This window comes from Tiliqua scincoides, chromosome 2 (assembly GCF_035046505.1).
Source record: "Tiliqua scincoides isolate rTilSci1 chromosome 2, rTilSci1.hap2, whole genome shotgun sequence".
Lineage (NCBI taxonomy): Eukaryota > Metazoa > Chordata > Lepidosauria > Squamata > Scincidae > Tiliqua > Tiliqua scincoides.
In genome coordinates, this window is record NC_089822.1 from 34971564 (window position 1) to 34997670 (window position 26107).

The 26107-nt window shown below is 43.5% G+C and overlaps 2 protein-coding genes across 3 annotated transcripts in view; one reads left to right on the top strand and one right to left on the bottom strand.

Annotated features, from left to right (window-relative positions):
• Positions 1-469: 469 nt before the first annotated feature.
• Positions 470-15156, bottom strand: TMEM167A (transmembrane protein 167A). Its single transcript, XM_066617457.1, has 4 exons — positions 15070-15156; positions 9742-9851; positions 6970-7004; positions 470-4293 (listed from the first exon to the last, which is right to left on the bottom strand). The coding sequence occupies exons 1-4, from the start codon at positions 15070-15072 to the stop codon at positions 4223-4225; spliced, it is 219 nt and encodes a 72-aa protein (XP_066473554.1). The 5' UTR covers positions 15073-15156; the 3' UTR covers positions 470-4222.
• Positions 15157-15246: 90 nt separating this feature from the next.
• XRCC4 (X-ray repair cross complementing 4) overlaps positions 15247-26107 on the top strand; it is a 139572-nt gene continuing 128711 nt past the window's right edge. The window contains exon 1 of one of the 2 annotated variants that reach the window (XM_066616440.1): positions 15247-15309. The gene's annotated coding sequence lies outside the window, so the exon portion shown is untranslated. The remainder of the gene's footprint in view (positions 15310-26107) is intronic. The other variant, XM_066616441.1, reaches the window with a different exon arrangement.

Consider the following 26107-nt stretch of genomic DNA (forward strand, 5'->3'; position numbering starts at 1 on the left):
CAATGGGGGTGCTGGACTGTTGCCCTGTTCTGAATGGGGCTCCCCCGGGCCCCCAATGCCTTATAAGGTATTAAAAAGGTCACTTCTTGTTTCTTCATGAAACCGACAGTTACGTTATTTCTACTGCTGAGCTCAGTCATAGCCTGGCAGGGGCAGCAGGTGGACACCCATGGGCTCTGCCAAGCTCAGAGGATCCTTCAGAGGCAAGAGGAGCTCTATTCTCCTCACCTCTGGAAGGGGCGTGCGTGGGGGGCCCTACGGACCCAATGTGCAGATAATTAAATCCGCAGATTTGGGTGCCCCCTGTATTTCTTTTATGTATTTTAATTGCTGTTAGCCATCTTGGGTGCCCTCTGGGGAGAAAGGCAAGTTACAAGTCGACTAAATAAAATATTTACAATGTGCATTTTTCTAAAAACCAAGCTGAAGATTCCACTATTTATTCACTCACAACATATATACTGAGCACTTACTGAAGGTAACCTTGAATTTTATTTCACAGGTAAGACTTCCTAAGTACGTGCCCACCTCTTTCCAGTTCTGTATTCACAAACAAAAGTCAATCATAAGCATGCATGGAGAAGACAAAATCACCCTTTCCCCACTCCTTCGAACAACAAGAACAAAGGAACATTTAATCTTGGGTATACAGCCCGAAGATGTTTTCTTTTAATCCATTTGTCAAGAATAGCTCCTAAAGCTCTAGTAGCTTCTTAACTTGCAAACTTCTTTAGTCTCCAAGCCAATCCCATGTTTCTGTAAACTACTGAATCCCTTGAGGTGAAGGAGAAATAGATCAAAGGTATGGAAGACCACATTTTCCTGCAGTCTACTTTCCCACAGTACTTCTCTCTCCAGTCAAGTACTCACAGTATTGCAACTGTTATACTAACTGCTGTCAAACTACAGATTTAGTTTCAGTCTGTACACATTTACCAGACATGTCACGTACATTCTTAATTGCAACAGTCATGTGTGTCAATTGCTAAAATGGGAAAGATTACAACATTGCCAGGAATACTTCATTTTACATTTATATTCAAAGCCAACTCCATACTGCAAAAAGTTTTGCCAGGAAAGAAAATCAAAATAAATCAGGTTTCTTTCCTTCCCTCCAGTTTCCTCCATAGTTAAGGAATACTGTATTCATCAAGTAACTCCCTCATTCTTTAAACATGTAATAGCAAATAACCTGTCATCTGAAAACAATTTTAATTATTGTGGAATATGGTGACTTACTAGTAAATAGATTCTTCTCCCAAATTCTTAAGTGAATGTGCCTAAGGAAGACAAAGTTCTAGAAAAAAAAATCACAAAAAAGACTGGGATAGGACAGGACATCCTATCAGGACATCAGATTATGGTGAAAACAAAAAACTTGCTACTACTTATGATTTTGAATTGCACCTCTTCTTTCAAATGAATCTTATGTTTTTTAAGACTGGTGGTTGCTGAGGGCATACATATCAAAGTTACTATTAAGAACAAGTACAGTCATGCATCACTTAACGACAGGGATTGGGACCATGATCTGTTGTCAAGTGGTGCTTGACGCAATCCGGTCCCTCCACAGGGAAGGAGATGCTTTACTCCCCTCTGGAGGGTAATCTGAGCTTCCCAGAGGCAGCGCGCATCACCATACTGCCTCTGCAGAGCTCAGACTGAGGGAAATTGCGTCTCTCGCACGACTTCCGGTTTCACAGAGGAAACCACGCGAGAGACGCAATTTCCCTCAGTCTGAGCCTTGCAGAGGCAGCGTGCAGACATGCACTGCCTCTGGGCGGCTCAGACAACCTTCTGGAGCTCCCCTCACTTTTGGAGGGTTGGGGTGTGCACCCCTGCTGACCATGTGACCACACATGGTTGTCGGTTATGCGATTCTGGTGTAAATTGGAATGTCGCAAAGTGGCGCACATCTGTATAATTGAAGGCAAAGGTCACAGGGAGAAACTGAACCTTTTAATAAAACCTTTTTTTTTTAAAAAAAGAGTCATTTGCTTTGAAACTCTTGAGCCACAGCTACTTTACAAAAAACAAAACAAAAACACACACACACTGATCATAAGCCTGGTTTTGTTCTCTTTTGTTTCTTGTTAAGTGCAGAACTCTGCATTTACAGAAACTCAATGTTATGAACTACTGTGTGAATATAGTTCAACATGTTTACAACTAGGTTAGTTCAATCCTTTTAAAACAAACACAAAATTTTGTATTAAATGTACATCCTGTTCAAATTATACTTTTGAAAAGTAGACGAAACATTTTCAACACAAGTTTCATTTAATCAATTTGGAAAGGGTAGCATGAAAGGAACAACACGTTATTTGATTTCTTAATTTTTTGTATTTGGAGTCTGGGTTGTAGAAGTGGAACTGCCACCCTCTTAAAAGCTTAACTGAGAAATTCGTCTTTGAACATTTTGAACAGATACATTTGACACAACAGGACAACTTAAATTGTTACCAGTGATTAAAATGCTGTACGAAGGTTTCAGAAAGGGACAGTTAGCCTCTTGTGATCAGGTGCAGGGGAACCACATACCACAGATTTTAATGCACACATTATAAGCTTTTTGCAGGCAAATTTTGAAAATGCTACATAAACACACACTATGCCCTACTATACAACAAATAAGGGCACATTCCTAACCCCTTATGTCAGTACTTCCCAACTGGGGTGCCAATGGGATGTGTGCTGCATCCTGCAGTTGGGTGTCACTCACGGAGGCCTCCTCAAAAGCAAGGGAATGTTTGTTCCCTTACCTCAGAGCTGCATTGCCCTTATCTCTGTGCTGGAAAGCACTGACATAAGGGGTTAGGATTGCACCCTAAGAGTTATTTGACTGCTGATGCCTCATCCATGTTTTATAATTAAATTTACATCCTATTTATGTGAAGATTACCACCTGCCAAACTTTTCTCCAAAAGAGACACCAAGTTCCACAAAATTCCAAATCGGCATTTATCAACACTTTCTAAACAGTAATTTTATTCTGGGCTTCCTCATTCTTATTTACACAGATTCGTTTAGACAAATATGACAGCTTTTCATAAACAGAGTTCTCAGTAGCTGTCTCCAACAAATAATTTGTAAAGAATTAGTAGGTACAGAAAACACTTGAGGAAACCTAGGATATTTGTATTATTTGTTGGTAAAACTGGAGATGAACTAATACAAGCATTAATTTTCAGACAGCTAACCAGACAAATGGATGGCCACATTAGATAAATTTCAGTTCGCAATGCACCATCATAGAACAATGTTGGACCTTTGTGTGTACTGTATGAAATATACTGGGAAGAAAAACAGGTCAAATAGTTTAAAATTCAAATTTCAGGAAGGCTTCGGGAAGAATCTGGGTTAACGTCATTGCCTAATCATTGAAACATACTTCTCTTTAGCAAGAATTTAGCAGTCTACAGAGATTAACGTACAGCATTATTATATAAATTGTTTATTAAAAGTCAGATGAAAGAATAACCAAAAATATTTGATAGTACATGTTGACTACAACACATTGATGCATTTCCTTGATGAATTCATGATGTATTGGATCCAATATTTGTAAGATTATCTTCAATATTATACAGGGTTTTTAAAAAGATTCTATCAGAGACCTATACTTAGATGCTCTTTAAATATAAAATAACCTTTGTTAGAACCATCATTAGTTACTCAAATTTGAAGTTTTATATTTATGTTCTTCTGAGTTGTTGCTTATACGTATCTTTTCTTAGTCTTGCTTATTATTGTTTAAATCTGCAATTGTACAATAATATTGACCTGGTTTTATTTTCTTTATGCTTTAAATGATGTATTGTTTTAAGCTGTTCTTGTGTTTATATTTTAAAATGGAAATTTTGTAAAACCTTTATAAAAAGTGTTTTAAAAGAATTTGCATTTTAATATCAAATCAACTCCTGGGCTGTGTATTCAGTTATCTATTTCAAAAATAACTTAACTGAAATTCAGAATACACTTCTCATAAAGGAACTCTGCAGAATCTACAAGTATGACACAATTAATTACTGCATTTATATAACTTAATATACCATTCTACTTTTGCTAACTGAAAATATGAAACCAAAATGTCAAAGCTTGTCTTTTCCCAGAAGATATAAAGAAATTGAGGTGTAGAGCATATTTTTCATCATTTCTGCTTTCCCAAGTCTTTTATTCCACTGCAGTTTGACAGCAATATACTCCCAACATTTTCCAATTGTTACTGTACAAAGAGAATACTGAAGGCCATTGCGACACAACACACAGCAACATAAGGGCTCTTCCGCTCACCTGAAGAAAGAGACAAACTACAATTATTGGCTAGCTCAAATTACACAAGCAAGCACTTTGTGGTCATGGTATGGAAAATGCAACACAGAAAGTGAAAATTAGAAGCAACAAGCTCAGGGGCAGATATTCTCCTTGCAGTACATATCTAGCATCAAAAATGTCACGTTTCAATCCAATGTGCTGCCTTAAATCAGTTCAAGTGAAGGTCTGAGGAATACCCTGCAGCATTTTATGCAAATATGAACTCTACTGTACTATGGATAAGGTGTGGGGTCACAAGAAAAACTTCCTACTGCTCTAAGAAGCTCCCAATAATGAAGAAAGGAGAATGCAATAGTTTCTTTGGGCCAGGTGACATAAATAGCAACAGTGAAGGGATTCATAACATCACGGTTATGAGATCAAGACAATCTTGCTCTTGAGCTGTGCTCTGTGTTACAGTCCTGCAGAGTCAGCCCTTCTATAGCAAGTGAAACCCAAGTTCAGCCTCCCCCTTACGTTTCTTATCCTAGGCTCCAACCTAACAGGCTCCGATAGCCTCTAGAACAATAAAATCTCAAAGAAAAAACTCCAAAGAGTTATGTAGAATACATTTATAGTTGCATACTTTTAAAATGAGAGTTTAAGGAATCGCCTTCTTTCAACTAAGGCTGCAACGCCCTGACTATGTAAAGGGAGGAAAAAACGCTGAGGCTTCCAAATTAGTGTGTTCAAAATGAATGCACATATCCTCTAAAACATGTTGGATACCCAACTTTGAGTAAGATATTTCCACAGCAAGAAACATTTCAATGACTCTTCCCATAAATAAGGCTGCCACAATTACATTACAAGACATTGTCATCATCTGGCACACATTTAATTAAACTACAAATAGCTGTGTGAATTAATGTCTGAAATTTCACATCTGTTTAAAATTAATGCTGAGGAAATTCACCTCCTACAGTTTTCATGTGCATTGTACTTATCTGTTCTCAATCTTCTTGAACGAGGCAGCCATCAGGATTAAATATGTTAAGACTATTTTGCAAATAAGTAATAGCTTGTTTGTGTAAAAGTGGAAACATATAAAAGGCTGCTCAACATACAAAGAGCAGAACCGCAAGCTACTCTGGTGTAGACCTGTGCTTATATTTTAAATGAAGAGAACAGGTACTATAACAGTCAGGGGAAGAATCAAAATCACAGTTTTTTAGAACTTTTGGATGTCTAGATAAGAAACTTCTTAACAGCATACCCATAACACAGCCAGACAAAATCAACTGTAACTTTGGGTCAAACTACATGTAATCTTCCATTGAATTAAATGCATTATTTAGGACAGAGGGAAAGAAATATAGATGCCATACCCTATCTTTATTCCCCCTCCTTCATAGAGCTAATAAAAAAGGGAAACTTAGATGGAGAAAATGGTCAGACACCCTCTCCAAAAGCACCACTTCCCAAACCTCAAATCAGCCCTATGGGCCTGCTCACTAGTAAAAGGAAATTTTAAAAAAACTCGCATTGTGCCTAGTTTGGTCCTCTTCTACATACAGAACATACATTCCCCTAAATCAGTGATTTTCAACCTTTGTCATCTAATGGCACACTGGAAAGGTACTAAAATTGTCAAGGCACACCATCAGTTTTTTCACAATTGACAAGGCACACCATGCTGTTGGTGGGTATTCACATCCCCTAGTGGCTCTACTAATAAATGACCCTCCCCCAAACTCCCACAGCACACCTCATACCATTCGTGGCACACTACACAGTGGTTGAAAATGGCTGCCCTAAATGTTCCCTGCTAATTGGGCAAAGAGGCTTCTTTTCAAATAGTCACAACCCACCAGCCTGGAAAGCACTTAGCTCTGGTCCTTGAAGGGGCAGGGGGAAGGCAGCAACAAGATCCCCATGACAGCACTGCTGCGGAGAGGAGGGGCTTTTTTCCCCCTCTTACCTAAGGCGGTATCAGCCTCTACAGGGCTCCCCAAGCCTCTGAAATAGTTAAACAAAACAAAACTCAACTGAAAGTAACTTCCTGTTTATGATCATCAAGTCAAGTTTTATTTACTATTACAAAGGCTTGGGGAGCCCTGCAGAGGCTGGCACCCCCTTAAGTGGAAAAAACACCCCTCCCCCTGGCAGCAGTGCAATTCTGAGAATTGTGTTACTGCCTTCCCCCCTCACCTGCACATACTTACAGTGCTTCCAACTCCCTTGTAGGAGTTTGGGGAAGCACTGGTCCAAACTAATTTATTTCTGGAATTTGTGTTAGACAGACAGTATACAGGGAATTTTTGCTCTCATGACTCTCAAATTCTAATTTGTATAATCAAAAACAAGAGCACAGGATGGTGTACGTAGTTCCCATCCAATCATATCCTTACAACAACTCTGAGATAGCTCAGAATGAGTGACAGTAACTGGACCAAGGTCATCCAGTAGGCTTCGTGGCTGGTTCGGCACTCAAAGCTCTACACCACAGCAACTCTCTCTCCAATACGAGTTCACATAAAATCTGTTTATGACAGCCAAAAATTGCAGAATCAGAAAGGAGCTCTGACATGTTATATCTGGAAACACTGTAAGGATTTTTCATTTTTCAGCAAATATTAGATGACAGAAATAGCTCCACTAACTATGCAGCCAACGTTACAGATTTCTGAAGACAGCATACAGCCCAACACTTACCAATTCTGGCGCATTTCCAGAATATGCCCAACAATCTGAAACGATAATAGAATTAGAAAAACAGCAACGTTGTACACTCTCCACAAGCAGATACAATTTGAATATAGATTTAGTAGTAGTAGATAGAAACCAAAGACGTACCAGAAGCATGCCTAAGGATTCAGACAGTCTCTGTGGGATTTGACTGTCCGCTGTCTGCTTATGAAAAGGCTCCTTCCCACTGCTGTATCACAAACTGCTTTTGGAAGTCCCGTCAGTTCTAATATGGTTTGTCATGCAATATGTGGTGGGGGGGTGCTTTTGGAGGAGCACAAGCCTAAAGCCCCTTGACCACATAAAGCTAGTTGCACTTAAAAAAAAAATCCTTATCCATTCTTTTGGGCATTCATGTGAAACCGATACATGCATTGTTTTAAGAAAAATCCACACACAGATTCCGGTCAGAAGGTTGCCTATGCAAGCAGAAGTGTCTTGAAGCATGGTCCAGTACAGTAATAGTTCCCAAGGTTACCTGAGTTACGACGCCCCTGAACCCGCTTGTTCCCAGATGAACTGAGTGTCGCTATTTTGGATCTCTCAAAATCTTGCAAGATCCAAATCTCACAAGATTTGGTGAGATCCAAGATGGCTGCACCCAAGTCTTGCAAGATTTGGGTGCCACAATCTTGGATCTTATCAAATCTCATGAGAACCAAGATTGTGGCCCCAGGGGAACAGGCCCCAGAGGGGCAACTGGGGACATCCTGCAACAACCCTGTGAGTGTGCCACAATGCCCAAAGAGTAACGACTCACACTTTGGGAACCCATATGGTACAGGATAATATACTAGAAGACTTTGCATCCAAATATGTAGCTCTCTAATTAGTTTCTCTCTCTCTCTCTCTCTCTCTCTCACACACACACACACACACACACACACACACACACACACTTCTGAGATAGTCTGTGGTAAAATTCCATTAAGTATGGAGATAAGGCATAAGGGCTGGGATTCATCAATCCTGCTGTTCAGAGCAGCAAGAACTCTGGGTGGACTGGGACATAAACCAAAGACAGACATCTTCCCCCTAGTTCCTACCTTGCTGCCACCAATATTTAGGAAAGTGGAGCCAGGAGCCAAATGAATGGATAAGTTCTATCTTTTACACAGGTCTGGATGAGGAAGTCGACCTTCACAGAGAATGAAAACATCTGATTGCTAACGCAAAAGCTTGGGAACTGCAAGGGCATGAAGTATTAGCAGCTCAAGGTCATTGCTGCAGACCTGGTAGGGCAGCAACAGGTACAGGACTGGGAAGACAACTGAATATATCACTTTGTCTCTGAGTATTTTATGGGAAGGGAGCTGATGATACCATCTGCTTAGAAAAGTAACTGTGGGAGCAGCAGTACTGACAGTGGACTGGGGAGAGGAGCATGAAGAACATCCATCTTCTAGTACTTCACTTTGCTGCCCATAGCAGATCAGAGCCAAGAGCCACATCATTTGATAGCATCTATAGCACTTACTATTCCAGATCTGTTATTGTAAGGGCAGTGTCATTCTCCTTCTAATTTTGCTTTGAGAACCACTTTGGTTAAAAAACTACATGCAAATGCTACATAAATAAATGAAAACATGACTAAGCAATTGAGATGACAACAGCCATAAAATACAGAAAAAGAAACTGCTTTATCCTGTAGTGAATATATATATCAGCTATAATCTTAAGTTCGCACTGGGACATGAATAAAATAAATTTCTACATATGCAAAAATCAGGAAACATCAGGTTGCGTGCCAATAAGTGTGAGCCAATATGTCTCCCTAGGGTTTCAGCACCCTTGGGAACAGTGTAGGATGCAGATGGGGGAGGAGGGTTGCAGTGGGGGAAGAAATCTCAGGAAGATGCTTCTGCAGACTTCAAAGTGGGGCCCAACAGAGAGTCTCCCAACACTCAGGAGTGTTTTTCAAAGAGAGAAGCTGTATGGTGTAGGCGACAACATAGCTTTTTTTGCACTTTTCAGGAAACATTGCAATAAAATTCTGAAATACTATATGGAAGAAATGATTCACCTAAAATTCATGTGACTTATTTAAAAGTCAAACTATGTACCTTTAAACACATGCATGTGTACACACACCACCACCACCACTTTATGCATTATCTCTAAACCAGCGATTTTCAACCTTTTTCATCTCAAGGCACACTGACAAGGCACTAAAATTGTCAAGGCACACCATCAGGTTTTTGCCAATTGACAGGGCACACTGTGCTACCAATGGGGGGCTCACAAGCCCATTGGCCCTAGTAATAAATGATCTTCCCCCAAATTCCTGTGGCACACCTGTGGAACACTCGTGGCACACCGGTGTGCCACGGCACAGTGGTTGAAAATGGCTGCTCTAAACCTTGATTGTGGCGTATGGATACAGTCTGATTCTTTTACTATTTCAAGCTACACAGCACAGAGCTTGCTATTCTGTCAAGAGATGCTCAGTTTTGCTTCATGGAATTTGACTCTTCCCAACTTAATGCTGTTCACCATGCACTTAACAGCAAAAATAAATTAACATCTACTTTTTTCTAATGCTCTAGGAGCAAAATCTCATGGTTCTTTAGGGGGAAAAAAAGCCTCCGTAAAATGAAGAGAAAAATCTGTTATGATAAGTGACTGGTACTACAGAGTCCAGATTTAACAATTACTAAAACACATACTTGAAAAGAAAATTGATCAGTTAAGTTATAAACTCACTCTATTCTCTTCAAAAGGTTCTAGACATTCACATACCCAGTTTGATTGTTATCCAGGAGTTTGGGAGCCAAGGATCTTATGTATGCACAGGTACATATAAGCAGCAAGATTACAGTCAGCAGACTCTGAAAATTGAAGATTGCAGACTAGGAGCAAACAAACAAAACAGGAGTTAAAACTTATCCTTTACAATTTTTTCCAGCCCACATTAGAGGTTTTTTCCTTACCTTACCAGAAAGAAAAAAAAATTGGGTTGTGCGGAATCCTTGCATTTTTACACTGCAAAGCATTTCAGTATTTCTGGACTCCCTGAATTGCCTAAGAGGAATGCATACTAGGTTGGGACTCCTTTTCCAAAATACAGTCTCCTATGAGGCTGACTTTCTGAAACAAAATTTGAAATCTTACTTGCAAAATAAACAAATTGTGAAAAGAGGGGACTTGAACCTGTTGATTGCCTGCTTCATCACATAACTAGCAAAATACTCATTATATGATACATCCCTTAGAAATACTTGGTCAGTGACGGCCACACAGTGTTAGGAGAGCAAATTCTCTCATCACTGCAACACTAACTCCAAATCTAGTACATTACTTTTCCAAATTATAGCTATACATTACAAAGGAAAACAGTTACACTTGGAGAAACCATTGAAGTGAGTGCTAAGTCACTTCTTGCTGACCACCAGCTACTGAGAACCAAGTCTGCAAAACCTGATTGTGCCTGCATAGTACCACCTCATCATATACAGATTCATAATGGATTTCAACAGAATGTGGATAATGTTCTTCTACATACAAGCATATACACATACAAGGAGGCCCCCATATCCACGGTTTTGCTTATCTGCAGATCCTAGGCCCCCCTGGAGGTGAAGAGAGCTGCTTGCTCCTTGCCTCTGGAAGTTCTTCTGAGACCTGTAGAGGCCATATGCATCCACCTGCAGCCTCTGCGGGCCTCATAATGGCCATTTAAGCCAAAGCGACTTACGGTTTTTCATAAAACCAGAAATGTCATTTTTATGCCCTTAAAGGGCTTTATGAGGGCCAGGGAATCCAATGAGGACTTAAAAGGGCATAAAAATGTCACTTCCGGTTTTACAGAAAACTGAAAATGGCATTTTTTTTGGCTTAAACGGCCATTCTGAGGCCCACAGAGGCTGCAGGTGGACACATTCACAACTCACAGATACATCAAGAGCTGTCTGTATTTCACTCCCCATGCCACGGGCTAGCTAGAATTCATAGTTTGCAATCAGTGTAGAGAACCTAGGACTGGACTTGGACCAAAAGGTCCGAGATATAAATAGTGCACTAACATGGGGCTCTCTAGCAGCACAATCCTATGCATATCTACTCAGAAGTACATCACATTGTGTTAAATGGGGAAACTGTGTATAGCAGCGTTTCTCAAACTATGGGCTGCAAGCCCATTTCAAGTGGATCCCCATTCATTTCAATGTGCGTTCTATTTTCAGTATATTAAGACTTTATGCTACCTTGGTATGTGTCTGCATTTGGAGAAATGTTACAGTTCTGGACTTTTCACAGGCGACTATGTCTATGCTTTTAACAATGATAGTCAGTGGGGCTTACTCCCAGGTAAAGGTGGATAGGATTGCAACCTTTGAGATGTTTGCGTTATTTTGTTTTGAAACAGATCAGCAACTGCTTGGGAGTGTTAGGAGCGTGGTTTTTTATTTTAACTAAATTTTTAAACTTTTAATTTATGGGCAGCCCAATCCTATCCTTCTCTGGAACAGGCAGGCGGACTGGTTTATGTGGCCTTGGGGGGCTCAGAAGAGCCTCCCCTCACCTCTGGAGAATGGGGGGGCATCTCCCATATCCACGGTTTCAGGAACCCACAGGGATTCTGGAATGGAACCCATGGACATAGAGGCACACCTGTAGACTAGAGTGATTTGGATTAGGGAAAGTTATATAGCTGTCTCTAATTTCTAACTTACAGGCTAAGGTAGCTTCTGTTTTTGATATATACATGCAATAAAAGTCAGTCCCTCTCCAAGAGATTTGCTAACTGTATAGTGAATATTACTAACCCTAGGACAGAGAAAAAGTAGATCTTATAGCATAACATCAATTCTGTGTAGTAATAGGAGCTTTGGATTTGCACTCTTTCAACAATAGTCTCCTGTGCTACATGGCAAACCACATTTGAAATTTTTAAAATTTCAATTTGTGATAAAATGATGATCTGCTATTCAGAACAAAATAGTGTCAAACACACAATAGTGAGCACAACCAAAAAACCCTAGGATGCACCTAAAGTAGCTCTTTGGATTTTCGCCTATGTATACGAACTTGCTTTTCCATCCAAGTCAAACTCATAAAACTCTATGTCAACAGTTTGGCTTGTTCACCTGACTTTTTCATGATGGGGGAACTGAAATGCTTGGTTGCAAAGGAGAAAGAGATATAGTGGATAAAACAGAAACCTGGTGGAACAAAGAGAACCAATAGGATATATTCTTCTAGAATACAAATTCTATAGAAAGGATAAGGAAGGGCATATTGGGAGTGGCGTAGCTCTCATTGTCAAATAGGGTATAGAATTCAAGAAATAATATAAATGAAGAGGACCAGACGGAGAAACAGCATGGTTTCTACAAAAGTGAGTGTTGCCTCATTAACTCCAAGAGGTGCATCCAGCACAGATAGGAGGTGGTTGCCACACAACTCGGAGCAAGGGAATTTATTTCCCTTTACCCCATGCACTGCAGCAGATACCCTATGGGGCTACAGAACAGATCTGAGCAGCCTGTTGTAACACTGGGTTGCTTGGGAAGGGGTTAGGATCTGGCCCAAGTGCTATTCCAACCCTCTTGCTGCCCGGCCTGCCACCCTGAAATATCTCCATTCTGCCCTCCCCCAGCACAACATTTACTTTCACCTGCTGGGATATGGCGTGGGAAGGCTAGCACACATCCTCATGCCAGGGCCTCTCTGCCTCCTGAGTCGTCGTAGACATGCCTTATGGCATGTTTGTGACACTCTTTGGCTGGTGCAAGGTGCTTGTGCCTACCCAACAAACACTCTGGAGTGCACTTTTACTTGATTGGTTTGGTCGGATGTGGGGTGTTAAAAATTTTCCTGCTTGCTTATTTAACTTCTGGTCATGACATCACTTCTGGTAGGTGCCAACAGATTGACATTCTAAAAAGCGGGTTCCAGTACTAAAAAGTCTGAGAAACACTGGTGTATAGGATTACAGTCTAGGTGATCCTGGGGCCTTTGTTCTTTTATATTGTTTTTGTTGTTCTATAAAAAGACGTTATTTTAACTGAAACCCCTATGAGCCTGTCTCCCTTCTAAACTTCCCTTTTCTTGCCAAGTTCAATGGGGTTTACTTTCCAGGAAGCATATTTAGAATTACAACCTAAAGTCCTAATCCTATGTCCACTTATTTGGGAATAAGCACCACTGAACTCAAGGGCACTTTCCTTTGAGTCAACATGCAAAGGATCAGCTCAAACCTACTGTAACTAAACTTTTTCAGTGTAAATGCTGTCCTTGATATTTAGGAACTAGTGGTGCCAGATGAGTCTTGTCCAAATAACAGATACTGACAGAATAAACAAGATGCTCAGCTCAGTGCTACTTAATTTAAAATGTAGAGAAACAAAAACTGTGACACACTGTAATCTCATCTGAGTACACCCATTTAACACATTCAGACTTGCTCCGGAGTAACCATGCATAGGTTTGGTAGTACCTTAATTCACAGCTTATGTTACAATCAATGTTAGTTTTTGAAGTGCCACAAGACTCATTGGGGTTTTTTACCATTACCCAGGTGGAAGTATAGAGATGCGCTGCATATGCAGTTCTTTCTATGAACTTATATAACTGTTTCTTATCCTACCTTCCAAGTATTTGGGTCATTAAGGTAGCTTGCAAACATATTTAAACAAAGTTATGTTAGTTTCCATTTCAACAGGAGCCCACTTCTAAAGATAGATCTTCCACTCAGGAACCTAACAGATTTCTTCCTTTAAACTAAATGTCTACTCTGAAGGGTCAGCAATCTAAATTTAAATTGTTGTGTAAATGATGCCCTGAGCTTCACACAGAAAGCAGTCTGTAAAAATCAGAGGAAATCTAATTTTGGGAATAGCTTAGAATAGTGCACACAAAAAAAATCCAAACCTCTTACATTACACACAAACTCTTAAAACGATAACAAATACTATTCTTAAAAGAAGATTTCCAAAACAGTCAGTGTTACTCTGTGGGAAAGTACAATGAAAACATCCTGATGCGACAAATTAGATTAGAATCAGTTAGAACAGCATTTCTCAACGTTTGTTCCCCACTGCACCACTTTGCATGGCCCACCTACTGGAAGTACCATTGGAAACTGGAGATGATGTCATCACCAGTTACTTCAGGATTGGGAGGCCAGATGCAACATGACAAACACCAGAAAGAGGCTCAGAGCTGACAGGAGGGGTTTTTTGTGTGTGCAAAAAACACACACTGGAGCTCTGCTTGCCAAGCCCCCTACTGCTGCTTCTCACATTGCATCACTGCTAGGACGTAGATGGGGGCGGGGGGGGGGTGTTTCCACACCACCTCAAGTACCACCGATGGTACTAACTCATACCACTGGTTGAGAAACACTGGGTTAAAAAGCAGCATATAAATAACAGTGATTGGGAAGCCTCTTCAAGGGGTGGTGGTGAAAAGGGGGGTCAGTGAAAGATTTCCCATGGGAATTTCAACCTCAGGGAGTAGGGTGGATAGTGGGGGACATCAAACACTTTTAGGGGGAGGCCTTGATTGTACTTAAAAGGAGACAATGCCTTGGATGTTGTGGGGGGAGGTGGGGAAGGGGATAAGGCTGCAATCTTACACTTACCTGGGAGTAAGCCCCACTGACTATAATGGGACTTACTCCTGAGTAGACACGCACAGGATTAGGCTCTTAGGCCACAATCCTACCCACACCGACCTGGGAGTAAGCCCACTGGCTATAATGGGACTTACTTCTGAGTAGACACGCACAGGATTAGGCTCTTATGCCACAATCCTGCCCACACCGACCTGGGAGTAAGCCCACTGGCTATAATGAGGCTTACTTCTGAGTAGACACGCACAAGATTAGGTTCTTAGGCCACAATCCTGCCCACAACGACCTGGGAGTAAGCCCTCTGGCTATAATGGGACTTACTGCTGAGCAGACAAGCAGAGGCTTGGGCTGCAAGTCCTAGTGATGGGGCCCAGACGCCCATACCAGGCTGGCACAACAGCCCCGTTCAGGAGACCCCCAACCCTTGAGCGGCCCAGAGCAGAACTGCACAGGCGAAAGGACCCCCTCCCCCCGCCGCGAAGCCGCGCGCTCACCATAGCTACACACCGCCGCGAGCCACATCACACATCCGACAGCCGAGGGGGCGGGACGCGGAAGAAACAGCGCAGCGGCAGCCGCCCGCGGATTGGCTGGAGGGCAGGAAGCCTCGGATAGGTTCGAGCCGGGACGGGCCTGGCGTTCTGATTGGAGGAGGCGCGCGCAGCACTGCCGTTGGCCGGAGAGTCCTGTCAGCTCCGGGGAAGTCTCGAGCGGGGAATCTGGTGCTGTACGAGGTAGGAAAGGGCGAGGGGGAGGATGGCGGTGCAGCGCGTTAACAATTAACCGCAGCGTGATGGCCTCTTTCTCTTTCCGTAGTTGGCACAGGCAAGGGGCTGGCTGGCCTTCCCCGGGGGGCGGTGCAGCGTGTGCCTCCTCCGGTGTGACCACTGCTGGGCTGAGCCCTTGTTGGTCCCTCGCGGTGGCTCCTGCTGCAGCTCGCAGGCAGGAATGGCGGCGAGGCTCTGGAGGCCTCTGAGGCAGCAGCTGACCCACGGGCAGCTGTGGGGGTCTGCCTCCCAAGCGCCCCCCTGCAGGTGGAGGGTTGCCCTTTAGTATCTGTGGAACTCTTTGCCACAGGATGTAGCGATAGAGTGGGTAGAGGGTGCTCTTTTCCCTCTGAAACTGAGTGTCCGTGGAACTCCTTGCCGCAGGAGACGACAATAGAGTGGGTAGAGGAGTGCTCTTTTCCCTTGCATGACACCAGAACAAGGAGACAGCCACTCAAATTGGGTGTCTGTGGAACTCCTTGCCACAGGATATGGCGACAGATGGAGCGGGTAGAGGGATGTTCTTTTCCCTCTCACACAAGACATCTGGGGATGTCCACTGGAATTGAGTGTCTATGGAACTCCTTCCCATAGGAGATGGTGATCGATAGAGGGATGTTCTTTTCCTTCTCACACTAAACCAGGGGACAGCCACTAAAACTGAGTGTTGCATGAGTTAGAAACATATTTCTTTACTCAGCGTGTCATTGGACTGTGGAACTCCTTGCCACAGGATGGATAGAGGGACATTCTTTTCCGTCTCACACAACACCGGATCCAGGGGACAGCCACTCAGATTGAGTTTTGGGAAAGTGAGTTCAGAGAAAAAAATATTTCTTTATCCAGCGTGTCATTAGTCTGTGGAACTCCTTGCCACAGGATGGATAGAGGGAACCTGCTCCCAAATGAGTGTATGACATTGCTGCCTTCACCTTCCTGGTTTTTGTGTGGTGGGAAGGAGACAGTGACCAAGGAAGCTAGAATACTTTTTTTAATCTCAGTGTGGCTAGCTCCTACTTCTCTTGTCATCTCTTGTGGATACCACTAAAGAGGAAAAGAAAAAAGTGCCTCCTGAACAAGTTATGCTCTGGAATAGCATTGGCTGTGTCTCCTGTAGCAGCAGTCTTCAACCTTTTTCATGCCATGACCCCAGTATACAATTAAAGTATGAGATTGGGGAGCCCACTCTTCCTGTATCCCTTCCTGGGACTCTATGCACCCCCTCTCCACCCTTGTAATGCCCTCCCAGCACTGTTCACTATAACCAAATATATTTATTTGAAAAGAACAGAAAAAGCTACCTGGCCCTAGTAAAAACTATTTAACACAACTGCTAAGAACCCGAGCAGAACTGGGATACAGTGTCCTGGTACCTGAAGAGATCCACCAGATGCCTCCCCTTTTACCTGAGGGTGCTCTAGTCTACTGATCTTCAGCTGTTGTCATTCCCATAAATTTCTGCAATCCCACAACTGAGGCTTTGAGACCCCAAGGTTGTAGATAACTGTTCTATAGTGAAGGTAGGTAGAAGGGTCTGTGAGGGGTTTGTAGTAGTTTAGCAAAGGTTTCTGACCCCAGGTGTGTGTTTCTTTTTAATTTACAATTTTATTCTAATTTAGAGCTTGATTTATTGCTCTTCTGCAACTGTAATCAGAGTGAGTGGCAAATAAGCATCAAATCACAGTTTTACAAACAGCAGAATGAAAAATACTATACAATACTGTAAAACAAACCAGAAGCATAATAAATGTGAGTAAACATAGACACCAAATCACAATAACATGTTAAACAAAATCAAGAGGTACAACTTAAAAACTCCCCTCCCCCCCCCCCCCCCCGCCATGCATGTCTCTCATTTAGGCTGCTGAAATAAAGTGACAATGACAAGGAATGGGCTTTTGTGTGAATAGGTGTTTACTTTCAGTTCTGGAACAGTGGCTCTTTGCATTGAAGACAGCTGGGTTGACACTTTTGCGCCTGTACAGTATGTCCTTTGGTGGGACGGTTGTGTAAGCGCGACAGCTCACAAGTCAAGGATGTTTGACTTTACAGACCCTTGGAACCAACTCTGTACTTAGGGGGCTAAGGAAAATAAATTCCTGGGCTGAACATGCCTGCCTGTCACTGTCTCCAGTCTATTACCTGCCTTGTCTTCTTCTTGCATGTTCAGAGAATGCCTGAGAGGATGAGAGCTTATCTCCTCTTCCAGGTCCTCTGTTGCTGCTGCTGTGAGTCTTTTCCACTTGGGGGAAAAATCTCTGCCTTTCCTCCTGCTCTGCTACTTGTAAGGTGGTGGGGTGGAGTGGAACAGGATCCTCCCCGCCAGCATGTTACAAGAAGCTACGGAGGAGAAGATGGGTGCTAGCAGGGTGTGCATGTACACACTGTCTACTGTGTGGGGAGGGAATGCTGGCACTTGTGCTCTGGCAGAAAATAGTGGAGAAATGGGGGGGAGCAGATAGGTTTTGGTCACCTGAATGGGGGGGGGTATTTTTAGGTATGCCCCAACTGTCCTAGTTGGGCCATACTGTGGTGAAGGATACCGCCCAGCTGTTCCAGGTGAATGAAGATTGGAGGATAGCAAATGTCACGCCTATTTTTAAAAAGGGAAAGAGGGGGGACCCGGGAAACTATAGGCCGGTCAGCCTAACATCCGTACCAGGTAAGATGGTGGAATGCCTCATCAAAGATAGAATCTCAAAACACATAGATGAACAGGCCTTGCTGAGAGAGAGTCAGCATGGCTTCTGTAAGGGTAAGTCTTGCCTCACAAACCTTATAGAATTCTTTGAAAAGGTCAACAGGCATGTGGATGTGGGAGAACCCGTGGACATTATATATCTGGACTTTCAGAAGGCGTTTGACATGGTCCCTCACCAAAGGCTACTGAAAAAGCTCCACAGTCAGGGAATTAGAGGACAGGTCCTCTCATGGATTGAGAACTGGTTGGAGGCCAGGAAGCAGAGAGTGGGTGTCAATGGGCAATTTTCACAATGGAGAGAGGTGAAAAGCGGTGTGCTCCAAGGATCTGTCCTGGGACCGGTGCTTTTCAACCTCTTCATAAATGACCTGGAGACAGGGTTGAGCAGTGAAGTGGCTAAGTTTGCAGACGACACCAAACTTTTCCGAGTGGTGAAGACCAGAAGTGATTGTGAGGAGCTCCAGAAGGATCTCTCCAGACTGGCAGAATGGGCAGCAAAATGGCAGATGCGCTTCAATGTCAGTAAGTGTAAAGTCATGCACATTGGGGCAAAAAATCAAAACTTTCGATATAGGCTGATGGGTTCTGAGCTGTCTGTGACAGATCAGGAGAGAGATCTTGGGGTGGTGGTGGACAGGTCGATGAAAGTGTTGACCCAATGTGCGGCGGCAGTGAAGAAGGCCAATTCTATGCTTGGGATCATTAGGAAGGGTATTGAGAACAAAACGGCTAGTATAATGCTGTTGTACAAATCTATGGTAAGGCCACACCTGGAGTATTGTGTCCAGTTCTGGTCGCCGCGTCTCAAAAAAGACATAGTGGAAATGGAAAAGGTGCAAAAGAGAGCGACTAAGATGATTATGGGGCTGGGGCACCTTCCTTATGAGGAAAGGCTACGGTGTTTGGGCCTCTTCAGCCTAGAAAAGAGATGCCTGAGGGGGGACATGATTGAGACATACAAAATTATGCAGCGGATGGACAGAGTGGATAGGGAGATGCTCTTTACACTCTCACATAATAGCAGAACCAGGGGACATCCACTAAAATTGAGTGTTGGGTGGGTTAGGACAGACAAAAGAAAATATTTCTTTACTCAGCGTGTGGTCGGTCTGTGGAACTCCTTGCCACAGGATGTGGTGCTGGCGTCTAGCCTAGACGCCTTTAAAAGGGGATTGGACAAGTTTCTGGAGGAAAAATCCATTATGGGGTACAAGCCATGATGTGTATGCGCAACCTCCTGATTTTAGAAATGGGTTATGTCAGAATGCCAGATGCAAGGGAGGGCACCGGGATGAGGTCTCTTGTTATCTGGTGTGCTCCCTGGGGCATTTGGTGGGCCGCTGTGAGATACAGGAAGCTGGACTAGATGGGCCTATGGCCTGATCCAGTGGGGCTGTTCTTATGTTCTTAATGGATTGTGCCTAGATAACCCCTAGTTTCCCCTCCTTTTTAAAAACCTTTTTGATTATCTGAAGGGGAATAGCTGCTTATTCTGAATCAATAAGCTTCCCCCTTTCTAATTTCATGAACCCTAGTTCTCCCTAAGTATGTATGAGAATACATGACTAAATTCAGTCACCACCCAGGATTGGTAACGGACCACTGTCTTGCCTTTCTATTCTTTTCTCTCTCTTCTCTGCTTCCCTTCCTCAGGGGCACCCAAGAAACACCAACTTCAGCACATGCTAAAGAGGCACCCTTCCAGAGCCCAAAACTGCTTATTTCTTAGTTATGCATTACTTCAGCTGCAATCCTAACCACATTTTCCTGAGAGTAAGCCCCACTGAACAAAATAGAACTTACTTCTAAGTAGACCTGGTTAGGATTGTGCCCTTCTTTGCTCAAGGAGGTTAATGCCTCTCCTAGCTAGGTTTAATAAACCATTACTAGGCAAGCATTGCTGTACTTATGTGGTTGAATGGGTTACTGCAAGTGCCCATTGTCAACGTCTTAGGTTAACAATACCTGTAACTGGTCCATGTAACTTGAGATAAATTCATGCCATGGACACCTTGTTCTTAACTATTGACCCAACAACACCATTCAAGTTTGAATGTGATTTTTCTGCAACGTGTTTAACTAGCTTGTCATGACAGACTGTCAAGCTTAAGGAGGGATGCTTGCAGTAGCCCCCCTGAGAAAAGGACAGCTTTACTAGACAACATTCCACAGATGTGGTGGTAGCAGAGAAGTAAGATATCTTTGTTACTACAGCATTGGCTTTCAAATTAGGTTTATGGTATATTTGGCCAGATGTGTCCCTTTTTGCATTTTGCCATTTTTTTTTCCTATTCTTTGTTTTTTTTCAGAATCATTAACCTCAATTCCCCAGTAAGACAAGACTCAATGGTTACTGGGTGTGCTTTTCAGAACATTCATAACATATGCATGTGGGGGAAACCTTTTGCATACACAGGAACTGAGTGCAAGTGGCTAATACAGCTTGGTGGTTTTTACATATAAGGAAGAGGGAGGCAAAGATGAAGGTGCAACAAGAAGGACTTTATTATGGCTATAATAATACAATTGCAGGGAAGGGGAATGAAAACTAAAAGGCAATGCAAAAAAGCAAATGCATACAATGGGCCCTAAACATAAGAGAAAGAGGAGAAAATTTTTATAAGAGGGAAAGGGGTGATGGAATGAAAAAGGAGGACAAAAGAGATGTTGGAAAATTAGGACTTACCTTGGGGAACTAAAGCTGGAGAACTGGGGGTTTTGCAGTATTGGGGAAAGGGAACAAAGGAAATCTGGGGGAGAAGAGAAAATACTCCCAAGGTTCTGGTTGTAGCAGAGAACCATGGTGGAAGTTTAGTTCTGTAGCCCAGGGCCTATGAGAGGAATTTTAGCAGGGGGTACAAAGTTTCTTCTGGGCCCCTTCCCAAAGGGGAAGGGGGGTAACGGGGGCAGGCAAAACGAGGGGCAAAATAGGACGGGGGAGGGTGCTGACAGCCACAATAGTCTTTGGAGCTCAGGTCTACTAGGCTTCTTGATACAGAGCCCATATCTATCTGATCATGTGGCATTGGCAGCTAGATGAAGTAATATGGAAAACCAAACACACTCCTCTCTAAAATTTTTGAAATATAGAAAATTGAGTGCAGAAAATTAGCATCTTCGTATTTAGGCTCACCTTAGAATGGATCAAAATGAGCTTCTATGGCAGCTGTAGCCCCACAGCTGGGTCCCTGAGCTTCTATATACTCCTTCATGGTTATGGGATCCACAAGCCAAAGAGCTACTGTAGCAGGCCAGTTTCCTCCCAGATTTGACACTGTGTTAAGCAGGGTCGTGGATGCTTTCCTGGGCCTGGTGCATATGGCTTGCAGCAGCAGTTAACACTGCATACACGTGGTTGTGCCCCAACACTGTATGCTGGCAGCCAGTTCAGGTGAGATAGGAAAATGTCAGACCCCAGGAACTTTCTGGGCCCTCTCTTTTGGCTCCTGGGCCACTGAGAGGAATTTTATGAGGTGGTGCAAAGTTTATTTTGGGCTCCTTTGCAAAGTGGAGGGGTAAAACAGAGTGGGGGAGGATGGTGACGGGAGAGCAGAATGGGGGTAGGGAGGGGCAAAACAGGATGAAGGGAGGTTGGAGTCAGCTGGATAAGTCTTTGGAGCCCAGGTCTTCCGACCCATGTGACATTGTGGCCACTAGTTACAGTAATATGGAAAGCCAAACACACTCCTCACTCTAAAAAATTTTAAATATAGAAAATCATGCAGAAAATTGGCGTCATCGTATTTAGGCTCACACTAGAATGGAAAGTGTCGAGTGTGTACCAAAACTTCTGCAGCAGCTGTAGTCTTGCAGCTGTGTCCCTGAGCTCCTATGCATTCCTTCATGGTAGGCAGATCCACAAGCCAAAGAGCTACTGTAACAGTCCCTTTTCCTCCCAGATTTGATACTGTGTTAAGGAGCATCATGTATGCATTCTTTGACCCAGCTTATATGGCTTGCCAGTAGCTGCAGCTGCACGCTCGTGGTGCTGTCCCCAGCATCCCATACAGTCTGAGTAAATAGGAAAATGTAAGACTCCAGGAAATTTCTGTGCCCCCTTCTTTGGTTCCTGGGTCTCCTTTTTGACCCTGGGCCTGGGTGCAAATTACCCCCTTTACCCCCCTCTCCTAGGCCCTGCTGTAGCCTGATCCAAGGGCTACAGTCAAGGAGTGAGACCCTCAGCAGGTTGTGAAATTGCTTTCCTCACCTTCAGTGGGAGAGCAGGTCTTTCCCACTGAATGATCACTTAATGGATGATCCAAGCCTCCAGATTTGTGAGAGAGCATATAAGCGATGTGCAGTTCTTGTTAGTTTCAGAGTTCTTGATGGATCAGTTAAGGGGAATCATTTGTTTGAGGCTTGAGGCTGATCTTGGGTCTCCCTGTGAAATACAGTAGTTAAGAATATACTCACATGCACACACACGACACACTAAGATGACAGAGACACTACAAGTCTACTATGTTACAATAGATTAGTCTTGTGTACTTCAATACTTTATTGTTAAATATGAGAATGGATTTTATATGTACTGTACTGTACCATGATGTTAATGATACAGGCATAGTTAGATATGCAGCTGTTCTTATTTTGGTGACGTAAGAAGGGGCCAAATGTCAACTTCTACATTGATGGCTGCTTTCAAACAACCTTTTCAAGCTGTTGGATCAACATTTTAATGCTGAACTGACTTCAGGGTTCTGGAAAAGAGAAGACTGTCTACTTCACTTTGTTATTTACTCCTCTTTCTGTAACCTTAGGTTGGAGTTTATGAGGTGCATCATAGATTTAGTCCACACCTGAGACTGCACTACTAATTTCTATTTGGTTTTTAATTTTCATTACACTGCCTTTGTATGGCAAGAGTTACAAGTGACTTGAGTTGCCAGTGAACTACAGTTCGAATATCTAGCTGGAAATTATTTAAAATGATCCAGAAATCCCATGTGGCCATAAGGACAAAGTCCAAATTAAAACTCATCTAATACACAGAGGAGTACAGGTGGCAGGAAACCAATTGTAGCTGTGAGTCTGAACCTTTAATAAGCTTTGGCTTCAGTTGCCATCAGTAGATCCAAAGGTCTTTCAACTATGAAACACACAGGAGGATTGAGGTTTAATACCTCCATCTTTGGGGGAAATGATCTCCAATAATAACGAATGTTTGTAAATGTATTTGCTTTTGGTCCATCATCTACCCTCAAAAATGAAAAATTAGCTTCCTTTATTGGGGAATAAAATAATGATCTGAGAATGTGGAATTCAGACTTCCTCTGAGATGTCTGGCAGATTAGAACATAAAATAGGAAAGACATAGGTTTACTGAACTGTTTGCGTGATACATTTATTATTGTGCCATATCATATACATTACATACAATGCTCAAAGGGATTCTGAGCCCGTGTAGTTCCCCCCTCCCCTTTTCTTGTCAACCCTGACCACAAAGGAATCCTGGCTTGTTGGAACGGCTTGTGGTCGTGTGGGTTAACTTGTAACCTGTGATCAAACTGTGGTTTGCAGACTAAGGTATGAGACCAGGATAGCAAACCACAGTTAAACCACAACTCCACATTCAGATGACACATAGAGCTGTGCTTTAACAAACCTGAGTTCCTTTTCATGAGAGTGGAGGAGGAAACAAGCTGGAAAGGAGAGAATGCAGGGACTTACTGTTTCTTCAGTTTTTATTTTCATTTCAACAGATATCCGAACCGGGCATAGAAGATAACCTTTACTAAAACGATCAGAAGGTATAGCATTTAAATCATTGTGTTTTGAGTTTGCATTGCCAGTAATTTGTGCAAGTTCCTGGATCATGGGTAGTAGTGAAGCATAGTTCTCACGCCAATGTGCTTCAGAATGTTCTGTGCTCATTTCCTCTCAGTCAGTGCAGTTTTCTCTCCTAGAGGCCTTGGGGTTCTATTAGCATCTTGGCCTGGCTAGAAGGAGGCGTAAGTGTGCAGACAACTTGTTGCTGTGGACTTTGGAAAAAGTTCTTTTGACCCCTTGCTATTTTCCTGCTAGCATTTGGGATTTGTACCATGTGTAGTTTACACCCTTGGTGTCACAGTGTGGTGTGCTGCAGCATCCCGCTACAGTAGGAGACCCTGGCAAGCGGCATGTTCCATGCAAGTGGCTGCTTGGTGATGATGTCATCTCTGGGCATTGAAGGACTCTGGGTGAGGCAGGGGTCCCTGCTGGCTCTATAGGGGGGTGGAGTTTGGAAAGAGCAGGTGATTTGAGGTTGGGGAAAGGAGCAGGAGGGGAGGATGATGTATAGGAGGGGCAGAGAGAGTGGGGGGGGAGAGAGAGAGAGGTTGAAGAAGAGTGGCTGAAGCTGAGAGACAAGACATGGGTTGGACAAGAGTTGGAGGTATCAAGAACAAGGGAGGAGGAGGAAGATGGGGAAGAGGTAGACTCACAAGCAGAAGAGATGAGAGCAAGGAGGAACCTGGGCTAGCAAAGTTAATGAGAGAGCTGATGGAGGTGGGTGAGAACAGAGGGAGAAAGGGGGCATGAAGGATGACAGTGAGCAGAAGGAAGGGGAAACTGACCCAGGAGGATGCAAAGGAGAAACAGGAGGAAGAATTAAGGGGCAAGAACCAAGAGAGGAAACAAGGGCTGGCAAAGTAGGTGGGAAACAGCTTCTCCTGGGCTACAGCTAGTTCTTGAGCTGGGGGAGCTATAAAACTGTGGCACACCCCCTAGCTGCAGGAAGCCTAGTCTACTTGTGGACATTCATGGCTCCACAGTCAAACCCAGATGCACCCCAAGGACTGTATGGTTGGGTGTAGAAAGTCCCAAGGGTAAGCAGGGGCATATTGGAAAGAAAAAAGAAATCAATGTGAGGGGACTGAGAGGGTTGAAAATCTTAACTAATTTCTGCCCAGCCCACAGGTGTACACTTTTGATCCCTGTTGTGTATATGCAATGTTGGGCAGAAATGGCTTAAGGAAGTTTCTGAAGATGTCTCCCTTATCTATAGGGCAGAGCTATTCAAATTGGGGTGGCTACGCCCCAGCCTGACAGCTGCGGCCTCTGCCTCCTTAAGGGATGGGCCGGGGGGAAGGCAGCGACGCGATCCCCAGGATCAGCTCGCTAAGGGAGGCTGCAGGGACTGGGATGCACTCACCAGTCCATGGAGCAATGCGGGGAGCCCTGTGCAAGTGTCTGGGTCCCTTTGGGGAGAAGGGCGGGGTATAAATAAAGTTTATTATTATTTATTACTTCTGCAAAACCGGAGCGTGATCACTCTGCTTTCACTTTTAGAAGCCTGGGGAGCCCTGCAGATGCTTGTGCAGGGCTCCCCGCACCCCTGACAGGCTGCTGCATTGTATCCCAGTCCCTGCAGCCCCCCTTAGCAACACGATCCTGGGTATCATGTCGCTGCCTTCCCCCCACCTCCGCTGCCTCTCTCCCCTCCCCTGCAAGGAGTTACTGCAGTCTTTATGCCTAATAAAGGTTTGATTGATTGATTGACTTACTGCTGTCCTCAAACTTTCCAAGAGTTAGAAAACTCTTGGATAGGTAGGGGATAGGTTCCAGCTGCCACCGGAAACTGCAAATAACCGGAACCCTACCAGAAGCAGTTCACAACTCCCCCCATTCTGTCGTACAAATGACACATCTTGGGCGCAATCCTAATCCCTTATGTCAGTGCTTTCCAGTACTGGCTTAGCGGTGCCAATGGGACATGTGCTGCAACCTGCAGTTGGGTGTCAATCATGGAGGCCTCCTCAAAGTAAGGGAATGTTTGTTCCCTTACCTCGGAGCTGCATTGCCCTTAGGTCAGTGCTGGCAAGCACTGACATAAGGGTTAGGGTTGCACTCCTAGTCTCTGCTTGCAGCTCTCCGGTCACTATCTCCTGTGTCTGGCTGTTGTTGTAGTGACTGCAAATGCTCAAACGACCAGGAAGTGAGTTTGAGAGCTGGAAACAATGTGGCACTAAAGTTAGTGCTTCATGCTTCCTGGAAGCATTTGCAGGCAGCAGAGAAGCAGCCAGACACAGGAGATAGTGACAGGAGGGCTGCTGTCATAGACCAGATAAATTATTTGCATGTGTG

Excerpts from the sequence above, each read along its gene's own strand:
- TMEM167A (XM_066617457.1), bottom strand. Across the intron at positions 7,005-9,741 it reads CTGGATAACAATCAAACTGG|ATTGTTGGGCATATTCTGGA; the intron begins GTATGTGAATGT and ends TTATCGTTTCAG. Across the intron at positions 4,294-6,969 it reads CTGGAAATGCGCCAGAATTG|GTGAGCGGAAGAGCCCTTAT; the intron begins GTAAGTGTTGGG and ends CTCTTTCTTCAG.